At 41.3% G+C, this 13,658-nt stretch overlaps 1 protein-coding gene across 1 annotated transcript in view; it reads left to right on the top strand.

Moving 5' to 3' along the window:
- LEMD3 (LEM domain containing 3) overlaps window positions 1-12,520 on the top strand; it is a 42,613-nt gene extending 30,093 nt beyond the window's left edge. The window contains exons 6-13 of the mRNA XM_083182455.1: window positions 3,827-3,966; window positions 4,081-4,182; window positions 5,465-5,567; window positions 6,340-6,515; window positions 8,156-8,237; window positions 11,175-11,280; window positions 11,369-11,447; window positions 11,526-12,520. Of these exons, the coding sequence (XP_083038581.1) occupies window positions 3,827-3,966; window positions 4,081-4,182; window positions 5,465-5,567; window positions 6,340-6,515; window positions 8,156-8,237; window positions 11,175-11,280; window positions 11,369-11,447; window positions 11,526-11,686 (949 nt within the window). The 3' untranslated portion in view covers window positions 11,687-12,520. The remainder of the gene's footprint in view (window positions 1-3,826; window positions 3,967-4,080; window positions 4,183-5,464; window positions 5,568-6,339; window positions 6,516-8,155; window positions 8,238-11,174; window positions 11,281-11,368; window positions 11,448-11,525) is intronic.
- The last annotated feature ends 1,138 nt before the right edge of the window (window positions 12,521-13,658 follow it).

Raw genomic sequence — 13,658 nt, 5'->3', positions numbered from 1 at the left:
CCGCCAGAAGGGTTAGTGAGCTCCAGGCGCTGTGCATTCAGGAGCAATATCTGAAGATATTCCCGGATAAAGTAGTCCTGAAGACTAAGAATTCTTTTTTGCCAAAAGTGGTGTCATTTTTTCATTTAAATCAGGAAATTATTTTACCTTGTTTTTTTCCCAATCCTTCAAATAAAAAAGAGAATTTGCATTCATTAGATGTGGTCAGAGCCATTAAAATTTATTTGGATAGGTCTGCTTCATTCAGGCAAACAGAGAATTTGTTTGTGATTCCGCAAGGTGCGAAGAAGGGATTCGTTCCAGCGAAACAGACAATTTCACGATGGCTTAAAGAAGTCATTTCCTTTACCTCCAAGAAAGTAGGTCGTCCAGTCCCGGAGGGTATCAAGGCACACTCACACGGGCAATGGCGGTTTCTTGGGCGAGAGAGGCGAACGTATCGGCCAGTGAGATATGTCAAGCTGCTACTTGGAAATCTCTGCATACGTTTTCCAAGCATTATGCCCTGGATGTGGCAGGAGCACGTTTCGGAAGTGAGGTCCTAAGACAAGCGCTAGCTTGAGGTATTGTATATCCCGCCCTACTGCTTTGGTACATCCCAATGTAATGGCTGCCATGAAGTATGAAGGAGAAAGCAAGGATTATACTCACGATAATACCTTTTCTTCGGAATACTTCATGGCAGCCCATATTTTTTTAGCCCTCCCTGTTTCTGTTTTTTCCCTAGGATCGGGTCGGAGACATTCAAAAGACTATGGTCTAAGGGGAGGTGCTCGGTTATATAGCAAGAGGAAGAGGAGGAGCTGGGTCCTAGGGGAAAAAACTACCTGTCTAATTGGGAGAGAGAAGGGGATAAACCCAATGTAATGGCTGCCAAGAAAAGGTATTATCGTGAGTATAATCCTTGCTTTCTCATTGTATATGGCCCCGTCATGTCCAAATATAAATGCCCCCCATTGTCAGCGGCACCCCAGTATTGACGCCAACCCGAAGCGTAGCGAGCCCGCGAGGGGCGGCGGTACGCGTCCTACGACCTTTTCATACCCCTACTATCCACGTCGGCGTGGAGTTGAGAATAGAATAGTGTGGCGAGCGCAGCGAGCCACCGAGCCCGAAGCGTGGCGAGCGCACGCGGATACCTTCACAGGTATCCGCGTCCCCACGCGGGCTTCACAGGTGTCCGCGTCCCCTCGCGGGGCTCGCTGCGCTCGCCACGCTTCGGGCTCGGTGGCTCGCTGCGCTCGCCACACTATACTATTCTCAACTCCACGCCGACGTGGATAGTAGGGGTATGAAAAGGTCGGAGGACGCGCACCGCCGCCCCTCGCGGGCTCGCTGCGCTCGCCACGCTTCGGGTTGACGTCAATACTGGGGTGCCGCTCACAATGGGGGGGCAGTTATATTTGGACATGACGGGGACATATACAATGAGAAATGGGCCATATTGGCCCATTTGCCATTTTATTCCATGTAAAATGGACTTTATCAAGTCCATCTTATCTTGTGCCATTATAATGGCACAAGACCGACGCGACCGACACGATTTCAATGTTAAAATATTTTAACATTGAAGCCTATGGAGAAATCGCGTCCATCGCGTCGGTCGCGTCGTGTGCCATGTTAATGCACACGACGCGGTGGACCCGGTTTTTCACACACGATGGACGCGATCCTCATCGTGGGCGCCGCCAAAATACACAAGTACCGTTTTCTCATGTAGGTTAGGTAGGAGCATTGTCATGCTAACCCATTATAGAGCTTGAAAAGAAGATAAAATACGTATGAGCTGGAAGAATTGGGCTATTCCATACGCCCTTCCAACTGACCAGAAAATATTTAAAGCCCATCCCACCATACAACTCCCCCATATACCAGTCCCACATCTTTTTAACCCATTCTGCACTTGCAGAATTTTACCTAATTAAGCTGAAGGGGCCTACACACAGGCAGATGTGCTGAGCGATCTGTCAGGGCCAGTGTTCTCCAAGAACACAGGCAATAGCGACGCATGTGACCGTGCATGGCTATCACTTTGGCGCCTACACACGGAGCGATGTGGTGCGATCGCTTACAATATGTGTGTAGGTCCTATAACTTAAAACTCCAAATTGCCAAATAATCATTATCTGGGTTTCCCTGGCTACCGTTAAAATGTTTTCCTATAGTTTGCACCAGTTCCGAAACCCTGAAAAAAAGGTTGTGCTAATTCCTATAGAAATTGCTGCCACTAAATATCCAAAACTCTGCGGCTGCTCTAAATTTTGCTTAACCTGGGAGAAAAGAATTACTGCACCTAAATGGTAGGAAGAAAACCAGGAAAACTGAATTAGCTGAGCGTTGAATTTAGAGAAGCTAGCCAAGCTTCTGAAAGAAGTAAAGCTATTAAAAGCAATGTGACCTTTTGCCACTGCTGTGGAAGCAGGTATATTAGTTTTGCAAGAGCAGGTTGAGCGCTGTCAACCAAGATTGTAAATGATCAAGTAGATTGATCTTGGATCCGAGGTTTGAGATTGGGAGAGAAGTGTTTAAAGGGGCATATACACAGAGCAACGATGGTGTGTGGTCCCATGGGTCACTGTTGCCTGACTAATCTTGTCTACATGTAGTAAAGATCTAGTCAAATCACTATGCTAATCCTAACACTGGTTAGCATAGACCGCCCATACACACATCACTACGTGTTAATGGGCGATCTAGCTGCTGGGACGTTCAAGGGAAGTTCTCCTTCCCTAAAACGCTCAGCACGGAGGGTGTATACAAATCTCAGTGTGTGTGTGTGCCTTTTTTAGACCAGAGAATTGGGTGGCCATCATTTTTACATTATCTTTACAATTTGGGTTATGTTGTTTTTGATTGAGCAGGTTAAATTTCCATTAGATTCAATTAGTGTTTGTGATGTGATTTGTAATCTAAGGTCCAGATGTGAGGGAACAAAGAATGTGCTACACTTTAAGTGTGATATTGAGGAATGAGAAGAGGTAGGAGGCTAACTTCATGATATATGAAGAAATCTGCTTTTTTTTTAAATCCGTATCCATTTAAAGTGGTGGGTTGTGGTTTGAGCCCTTTTAGGTGGTGGGTAGCACAGTTAATGTAGTAAAAAAAATTGGTTTGACTGCATTGAAGCATCCGTTGTTGATTGAAATTGAGGGGAAGATTTATGTTTTTGCACTATGGTGTATGGTGGTACCTGCACATTTCGAGCTTGCAAATATTACTTTTCCCCATGCCCCCATGTGGAGAACTGTGCTAGATTACGGGGACGCTACGTGCTCTGTCACTAGAGGTGCTCCTATTGATTGATTAAGGGTTTCAAAGTGATGCTCTCCTTTTGGAGAGTAGTTAGGCCAGGGGGTGTTTTTGGGAAATTTTAACCAGCGCTTGTGCTGCAAGCACCAGTCAGCTGCTGAAAGCAAGTGAATACTTCACCGAACATGTGAAAGAACACTGTTCCTCTTTGCCAAATCAGCTGCTAATACATCCTGTCTGTGTATGGAACTTTTTTCTCAACAATAGTGACAAACCACGTATAGACAAAGATTAGCTTTACACCAAATCATTCAGCTACCCCTGTATCATTCCTTGAATTTGGAAGATAAAAATTGTGATCCATTAATGTCCTGCCTTACTTCCCATGTCTTGCTGTAGTGTTGGGTTCTCCAGCAGCATATTTTGGTTTGCTATGTAACAATCTGCCAACATGGAATGCTGCATGATGATATAGTTGTGTGTGGTGGATTGTTTTATTTTAATATAACCATGGCTGACAGCTGCTTTGCCCGATTCTCAAAGCTCCTTATTGCTAACACTTTTCTGTTTCATATAGATGTTCAGGAGATTTGGAGGATGATTTAAATATAACCAGTGTGAAGTACTTGGAATCCACACGGCCACAAATGTCCTTTTTATGTCGCATCCGTCGTGCAGTTATTACTGTAGCCCACAGACTGTCACTGTTGCTTCTAGGTAATTGTATATGCATTCAGTTGTATCTTTTTTAGTATAACCAGTATAGAAATGTATGGGGGAGCTTGCTCTGTCATTCGTAAGAAAAAAAAATTCTCTCCCTTTTTTATATAGGTATTGCAGTGGTTTTCGGAGTTCTTCGATATATGCGATACCGTTGGAAAAAAGAAGAGGAGGAAACTAAACAGATGTACGACCTGGTGGTAAAAATTATAGGTAAGATTTAAGACTTTACGGTTTTTCTTCAGACCAGCAGCATGCTAAAATAGTATCCAATGATGTTAGCAGAGCAGTGGTTCAGAGGACATAATAAATCCATACATAAATTTGCTATTGCTTAGTCTTGATAGAAAGTCCTCTTAAAAAATAATATATATATATATATTTTTTTTTTCCTCTTACTTATTACCGTAGTTGGGGTAAATGTCAGTGTTGGCTTTATCCATACCTGTCTAGATTTCCTGCCTCATTTATTGTTTAAACAGAAATTGTAGGGGCTCTGCACTCACTAAATTAACTGATATTAATAGTGGAGATTTAGTTCATGAATTGATCAATGCATTTAAGCCTGCAGCCCTCTTCACGGGACCACACTTTTCTGCAGGTCCTAACACTATTGCTCAAAATGGATACAATACACATAGCTATCACATTAATGTTTGATTCCAGGCATACTATATGGTCTAAAGCTCAAACAAACACCCCCCTCCTCCTGCGGGCTGCTGCCCGACATCAGCGGTCACCCGGACTAACCAGCACACAGTCCCCTTGCCAGCCAGTACCAGTCATCAGCGCTGCCTTTACCCGGAAACTCCTGTTGGCTGCTGCCTGCATCAGCGGTCACCTGCCTCGCCCCCCCCCTCCGTGCCCGCACAGGGTCAGAGACAGTGCCGGTCCCACAGACACCAGCCCCGGGCCGCACTACTCGGCCACAAGATAATTATATATAGCTTTCTAAGCCCACACGCCTCCCCAGCAGCCTGGCACCTGGGCAGCAGGGGCGAGCAGGCGGTCCCTGCAGTGTATGGACAATCAGCGGCGGGGTCCCTTTCAGCGGATGGGAACTAGTTCCCATCCGCTGCAGGGACCTTTCCACTGACCTCCTGCCCACCCTTGCTGCACAGTCTGATGGAGTCCCTGTGCTCACCAGCGGGGACGTTCTGGCGAGCACCAGGCAAAGAGGGGCTCCATCTGTACTTGTAGAATAGCAATATAATCTAAATCTAAAGTACTTCTTGCTGTGTGTGAAATGCTCTAGAAATACAATGGGGCAAGGCTTTAAAATTGCCAGGGCACAATGATTTCCTGAAGCTACTTACCGGGAACACCAATCTGTTGTGTTTTCAGCGTTATGAACTTGTTTATGTGTGTATGTGTATTATATCTATGTATATGTGTGTGTGTGCGCACACACACACACACACACACACACACACACAATCTATATGTCTGTGTAAACCATTTACATGTGTTTCTTTATTTGACTGTTTACTTTCAGATACATTAAAATGTCACAATGAAGCTTGTCAAGAAAACAAAGAACTAGAGCCATTTACACCAATTCCACATGTGAGAGATTCCTTAATACCTGCTAGTGACCGGTATGTTTCAGCCTTTTCACTTGTCTGATACATTAGAACCAAAATATTCCCCCACCACTCACAACTGTATTATAGGGTATTTTAGGAACAGTGCTATTAAGCTCGGTGAAGTGATAAAGTATCTGGTGTTTTTATCACCGGCCAATCAGCTCCTAACTGAAGTTACAGGCTTGGTTTGAAAAATGACAGGTAGGAGCTGATTGGCTGGTGATAAAAACCAGACACTTTATCACTTCACTGAGCTTAATAAATCTACCCTATAGTGAGTTCACTTTTTTTAGTTTTCATTTTTGAAAGAAACAAGAGGGCTGGTCTTTCAGTATGTATAAAGATAGTTTGGTACTTCCTCATTTTTGCGGCCACAGGAATTTACGTAGCGTAACCCACACCAGCCTGTGTCCACGCCACCATATATTAACTTAAGTTGTGACGAGCCACCAAGCCCGAAGTGTGGCCAGCGGACGATGATGCTATTCTCAAAGCGGCTAACGTAACTGGTGTAAGCTGCTGTGATTCACGCACACACTTATATAACATAGCAGTAATGCTAACTATTACATAATTTGTGCTTCCCAAAGTGTACCCTGAAATGTATGGGTATGCGGCAGTAACATGGCCATCTGGGATGTATATCTTGAAATGATAAAGCTAGAAATTTTTAAAAATCAAACCTTTTATAAAGACAGGTCTATAATTCTAGAAGTAAACTATAGTCTCTAGGTTCATGTGACTGCATTATTTTAATTTCTCCCCCCAATTTTTTTTGCTAAAGAAAGAACATGAAGAAAGTCTGGGAACGAGCAGTTGAGTTTTTGGCTGCAAATGAGTCTCGTGTGCGGGCGGAGTCACAGAAAATTAATGGTGCAGACTTCATTGTGTGGAAATGGATTCAGCCTTCCACATGTGAAAAACTTTCAGCCATCCCTTCTAAAGTGTGGCAAGGACAAGGTATGGTTAGGGTCGTTTATTCTCTTTTACTTTGTCATTCCCTTGCCTTTCTGGATCTGAACATATTAATTAAATTGGTGGTTTTTTTGACAATCATTTACATGACTATAATTTATATTTTTCAGCAAATGTAAATTTTTTTGGATTATTTGATTTGCATATGAACAATGCTATGTATTGTTTATTCTAGCACCCACCATCTTTGAAAACCCATGCAGTTCCTGTTCCGTGTCTGGGTTGTCGCTGTCTGCTGTGGTGTCTCTAGCACAGGTCTGGTTTGCATATCAGTGCTGATATAAAGACCACACTGTGCTAGAAGCACTACAGCAGACAGCGACACCCCATGCAGGGAAGCGGAACTGCATGCGTTTTCAAAGATGGTGAGTGCTAGAATGAACACTAACTATGTATGTAAATATGTATGTTAAACAACACCCCCCCCCCCCCCAATTCCCCTGCCTGCAGAAGGTTGCTATGTTATCGGAGTAGTGTTGTCTGTAAGAAGTAAGCTTAAAATTAATTTCAGAAGGACTCCTGCCAATTAGGGTGGCCAATATCGGGATTGGTGTGATTCCGGGATTTGGCACCAAAATTGCTGTGATTTCAATTCCTGGATTGGAGTTTCTTATTCCAGGATGTAGGGATTACACTGTGCATGTGCAGTCTAATGCCATGCAATGTCTGAGCACACACTCAGACGCTGCCTGGCTGTTCCCGATACCCGCTGTGCAGCGTGGTGATCAGAGGTCACTGCGCAGGCCTAGCCACTGCTGCCCGCCTGCTTATGGTTTCACTCCGCACTCGGCCAACCGCTTTCGTCAACACTGCTGCAGTTTTGGGATGTTTTTTTTTTTTTTTTTTTTTTTTTATATAGATTAGGGAGGCCAATCCCGGGAATCCCAGTATTGAGCATTTTTGGGATTGAAAATTTGCCTTGGGATTGGCATTCCTACTGCCAATATCTGCATCTCCAGTTGTTTTGAGAGTTTGGTATTCACAGGGCCGGCGCCACCACTAGGCAGGTCTAGGGTGCCGGCCACTGGAGGGCTGCGTTCTGGAGCCGCTGTCTTGGATCCAGTTAAGGTGGTGGCGGCGGTGGCCGCATCAATATTGATATGTGACACTTGTGTGCGACTGACTCTCTGAATCTGTATACAAAGTACATCAAGCTTTTTTTAGAATGCGAGTTCTGTATATAGATTCTGTCACACTAAAGGTTTCTATGATGGCCACCCAAAAAAAAAACCAACACTAGCAGAATTGCACGGGACTTGCAGCTTGCTCATGCTAGGCATCTCGTGCTACGTGGCGTATTGAGGCTTAGATTTATAAGGACACCTCTAAAAAGATTTTGGTTATTCCCTCTTTATATTTTCTTGATTTATTTCTATGTTTTGATTACTTCCCTATATATCATTTTATTTGCTTTAGCTGAACTTAGTTAATTTTTTTCCATGTAAGAATGGTACACAGCATGGTATTTAAAGTAGTAAATATATTATAAAAGGATACTGTACATCTAGTTCCTACATGCTGTAAAATGCATTTTTCACCCTGGTTGTATTTCAGTAAGTTTCACACTAGTATTATATTGAAAACCATTTTTTCTACTATAACTTTTTGTCCTTTTTGTTTTGCAGCTTTCCATTTAGATAAAAGAAATTCTCCTCCAAATAGCCTGACTCCATGTTTAAAGATCCGGAATATGTTTGATCCAGTTATGTGAGTAAATTGAAACTTATAAATTCTCAACTACTGATAAAGGGGGTATTCAATCCTGGACCAGTATTTCCGCTGGGCGGAAAAAGCAGGCTTCAGTATTCAGTCCTGGCCGGAACGGTCCTGTACTTTCCTGCTACAGTTTGGCCTCTCTGTGGAGGTGAATCTGTATTGTCGGAAAAGGCCGCTGGATTATTGAATCTGTGGCCGGTTCCAGCTATTGGCGACCATTTTCACCGATGCAGGGACTTTGAATTGTAGAATTTTCCACTAGTCGAAAGAATTAACCTGACTTTTAATAGGTCAAATGACCAATCGACTTAATGTCAGAAACTGCCACTATTTCTGCTGGGCGGATTGAATACCCATCCAGGCTTAAAAAAAAGTATTGAGGCAAATAAAAAATGGTGAAGAATGCATTCTAAGTTACACACACACACACACACACACACACACACACACACACACACACACACACACACACACACTAACTATATATTGCTAATGAGGCTTTCTTAAAAAGTTAATTCTAATGGAGAGAAAAAAAAACCTAAACTAAAGCCGTGTGTGTATCTATCTGTGCTGTACGGCAGCACTCAGGACGTGCAATAATCAAGGCTCACACTTTCATTAAAGTGTTAAACGTTTCAGCGCAGTGGCAAACACTTTAACGACAGTGTAAGTCTTCATTATTGCAAGTCCTGAGTGCCGCCGTCTATCACAGCTATATACCACCTCTAAGCAATCACTCTGGAGACTGTTCAAGGCTTTTGGATTTTTTTTAAGTTTTACATTTCATAGCGCCAATGTTTCGTTACAAGTGTGAATCTCTTTTCAAGGCTATATTATAGGCATTAATATACAGTTTGTTCATACTGTGTAATACAGAAAAAGTCTCATGTAGCTCTCTAATTTTACAAAAGACATTGCTTATGTATTTTATGCTTAGTGACCAGATCATGTGTAAAGGCCCTTACACACTGGGCGACTTCCAGCTGAAAGCTGCTCAGTTTACTTGTTTGAGCACACTTGAATGCCCTATTGTAAGAAACAGCCATATCTGACCAAAGTAAAAGTATAGCCTAAATACAATGTAATGTAAATATAATGTATATAGGGTATATTTCTGGCTCTGTGGAATTTTGGAACCCTTAGGGGTATATTTACTAAAGGACGTTTTTTAAATTGAGCTAAAAGAGTTTTCATGGCTAAAACATGTTTACTAAGGGCCCCATACATCAGCAATTAATTGTGACAATTTTCAGATATGGAGATGATTGCCACAATTTATTTTAGATGTGTGGGCTCCCCCTTTTGGCAATCCCAATCAAAATCGCCAATCGATTGCTTAATCAGATTTTTAAACATGCTTAATAATCTGGTATTATCTGCGGATCATTTTTATGTGTGGGCATTCCCAATTCGTCTTCTTTATCTATTTACATTATGAACAGCTGAAATGACAATCGATTGGGCAATTTCCAGATATGAAGATGCAATCTTTAGATGGAAAAATCTGCCTATCACTGAAATAAATCTGTAATGTGTGGGCAAAGTCAGATAGATTGTAAAATCCATTTATCTGGCCAAAAATCCCTGGATCTGGAAATCCATTAATTGTGATTGCTGATGTATGGGGCCCATTACATTGAAAAACTAGTCTTAAAAAATCATCTTTCAGTAGATGTTTGTCCCTAAAACTGCATTGATTTTTCAAATTAAATAGAAATCAACCTCTTTAGTTAAAAATACCGGTACTTGTTTAGTTTCGGATGTGATATCGGCCGATCCGATTTTTTTACCTGTTCATAACCCCACTATCCACTATGCATGGAGTTGATTTTATATAGTGTGGCGAGCGCAGTAATCTGCGTTCCCTCGCTGGGCTCGCCACTCTTCTGGCTCGCTGCGCTCGCCACACTATATAAAATCAACTCCATGCGTAGTGGTTAGTGGGGTTATGACCAGGTAAAAAATTGCATCGGATCTGCCGATATCGCATCCAATATATCGGCTGCCGTGAAACTAAACAAGTACCAAAATGCCCCCTAATGCAGGGGTTCCCAAACTTTTTTGAATCACGGCACCCTAGAGCATCAAAATATTTTCAAGGCAATCGAGAAATTCAGAAATAAAATATTAAATTAAGAACATTGTGTTTATATGTCAGTTATGTGGTGAGGGACAGGATTTGCTTCTGTCTGTCCACATATATTATGATTGGCAGCCACCAGCACTGGTTTTGCCTGGTACATTGACCATAAATAATATGAATTGATCCTGCTCCACCAACCCAAGGCACCCCTGCAAGTGTCCTGAGGCACCCCAGGGTGCCTAGGCACACAGTTTGGGAACCACTGCCCTAATGGATCCCAAAAGTAACTTTACAAGTCTTCCTTGTCCTGGGACTTGTTAGACCAAATGTGTAGTGGAGATAGATATATTATAATGTTTAACATGGGTACTTATGTTAGTTGGGCACCCACTAAGCTATTCGCTTAGTTTTACGCGTCCGCTCGCCATGCTTCAGGCTCAGTGGCTTGCTACACTACATAAAATCAACTATATGCCGACATGGACAGTGGGGGTATGAACGTACTTACTATAGTGGGCACCCAACTAACATATAAGTACCGTAATTACAATTGAACCTTTCCACATGGTGCTTCATTCGGTGTACACCAAATGTGGGCGCACCCTTGCTCATTGCACATGAGTTTTTATTAACTTATAGTGGATAGTGTTCAGGATATTCATAAATGTCCATTTTGATGTTAAAGTTTACAGAACATATTGGTGCTAATAAAGGTGGCAGTGTAGTCAGGAACCACTGTATAACGTGTTAATTTTTAGTCTGTATTTCAACTTCTCTTGTAAAGCAATGAACTTTATTAGTATTGCTTTATTCACTACTATCCACTGGTTGTTGTTTTTTTGCAGGGAAATTGGAGATCATTGGCATTTGGCAATTCAAGAGGCAATCTTGGAGAAGTGTAGTGACAATGAAGGGATTGTTCACATAGCAGTAGATAAAAATTCCCGTGAGGTAATTGTAGTTTCTCTGGATTTGTTTCTTGTGATTTCTTTAATAAACCATTTTCCCTGTTGGATAAATGTAAATGTTATTGTTGCAGGGTTGCGTATATGTTAAATGCTTGTCTCCAGACTATGCAGGCAAAGCTTTCAAGGCTCTACATGGATCTTGGTTTGATGGTAAGTGTAATTTTAAATTAGCGAATAGTAATTATTGGGTAAAGCCTTCTTTTAACTCTCCTCCTCCTTCTTCTCCAGGAAAGCTGGTGACTGTGAAATACTTGCGATTAGACAGATACCATCATCGCTTTCCCCAAGCTCTTGCATGTCACACTCCTTTGAAGCCATTAAACAAACATATGAACTCTATGTCGCAGTTAAATATTCCAACAACCACATCAAATTCTCAGTTGTCATGAGAACTTTCTATTATAAAGACTGTTAATTGCAACAGGGGTGGGGTCCTGACTTGCACCTGTCTTCCTCCCTTTTTTTTTTTTGTTCCCTCCCTCGCCCTTAGAATTCACCTCACCCATCCTATCAGTATATCACAATTTTTCAGTGAAAGAACATGTCATTTGGGCATGCAATAAATAAGCATCCAGTGGACATTACATGCTTTACAGTAAACAAATGTTGTCATACAATGGCTTACATTGCATCTTTATACAGGACACTTTTTTTCTTTGTTTTTTTAATGACCATTTTCAAAAGTTAATGGTTTTGTGAACCAGATGACTTCTTTTTTTTTTTTAATTGAAAAGCAGAAGATAATTTATTAAATTCCTATGGGATCCTGCAACGTTTTTTCAATATATAAATATTATATACCCTTATAGTAAAATGTAAATTGAGGTTGACTTCTGCTGCTGTAGATAGTGATGTTGCAGCTGTAGTACAGGGGCTATCTGGCTTTGGTTACGAAGACAGGATATGGAAGTTATACTGACCTTTTTGTATTTAAATGTAAGTGATGGTGGCGGCAAGTTTTGTGCAAATGTCTGCTTAAAAGCAGTAAATAAGCTTCCTATTTTATTCATAACATAATGTTATTTTATATAATAAATTGGCTGCACCATCTCATTAAGGTCAAACAGCCAATTACCTTTAAAAGTATTAGATAAAAGTTTAAAAATCTTTTCTAGGTTTTATATAAAATGTCTGACTTGGTTTCGTGTGAGATCTGATACCAATTGTAAAGATTCAATTATTGTGAGCAATAAATAAGCAATTGGCAGATGCTGGACAACTTATTTTGTGAAAAGATGTATTTATTCAAACATATGAGGACTGACAAAACGTATGGTTGGTATTTTCAATATTTCTGAAATGCTTTTGTTTTCAGTAAACTTAGCTTGCGCCATTTGGAGAATGTACAGATCAAGCAGATGATTTTTGCTACCTTCGTGTATGTTGCTATATTGGGCTATGACACCTAAACTTGTAGTAAATGTACAGAAAAGGAAGTTGCTTGTGTTCCTCAATATTAAAGTTTTTTTTTTCTTATTAAAGGAGCAGTCATTCTACTTCATTCTGTATATAGGAAATGGCAAATTATGTCATAGAAACCTTTTATCTTTGCCTGGACAAGGGGATGTAATTGTTTGTAAAACAGTTTAACCGTTTTGCTACTTTTACTTTGTAATCTTGGAACATAGTGTTAGGATACAAATAAATGAGCAGGCTATTTTCCATAAAGTACATGCTTATTGACACAACTCTATTTATAGCATTGTATTTTTCTGTTCGGGAGAACCTCTTGGTCTGTATAGAGAGACGAACGCCGAGAGAATGAATATGGAGCTGTCCAATTTCCTGTTAATTAGTATGTTTGTAATGGTATAATATGCGCAGTGTATTGTAGCTGATTGGATGCAGTTCATGTCCAATGCGATCAACTGAGGAATAAAATGTGCACCACTGTATTGGCCATGTGCGTAGCTATAATCTGTTCATTTTGCCACATGTCAGATTCAACCAGCGGTGAGCTGAATTCTGGAATCATTGGGGCAACAATGGGTGCTTTAAGTGTATAATAGTGCAGGGCCAAGAATTATGATCTTTTTCATGGCAGACCAAGGTTACAGTATATTTAGTTTTTAGCTCATACTTAAATTAGTGGCAATATTTTCACTTATAAGGATCCATTCACGCGGGCACAGATTAAGTACAGCTGCAAATAGTGTACTATATTCACTGACGTATGGTGCTTTTTGGTCTCGCAGTTTTTTGTTTTTTTTTGTGCTGTACCATAAAGCTGTGTACAAAAGTCACCAAGTCCAGGGTCTGACCATGCCACTTAGCCACGTGATCCGTGGCTGAAATGGAGTACACACCTGAACGATTTTACAAACGAAGCAATGGTAGTTCCGTCCTTGCAACCAAACACAC

This window comes from Crinia signifera, chromosome 4 (genome assembly GCF_055691185.1).
Source record: "Crinia signifera chromosome 4, ASM5569118v1, whole genome shotgun sequence".
Lineage (NCBI taxonomy): Eukaryota > Metazoa > Chordata > Amphibia > Anura > Myobatrachidae > Crinia > Crinia signifera.
The sequence above is the reverse complement of the archived record's forward strand: the minus strand, read 5'-3'. Positions and strand labels throughout refer to the sequence as shown.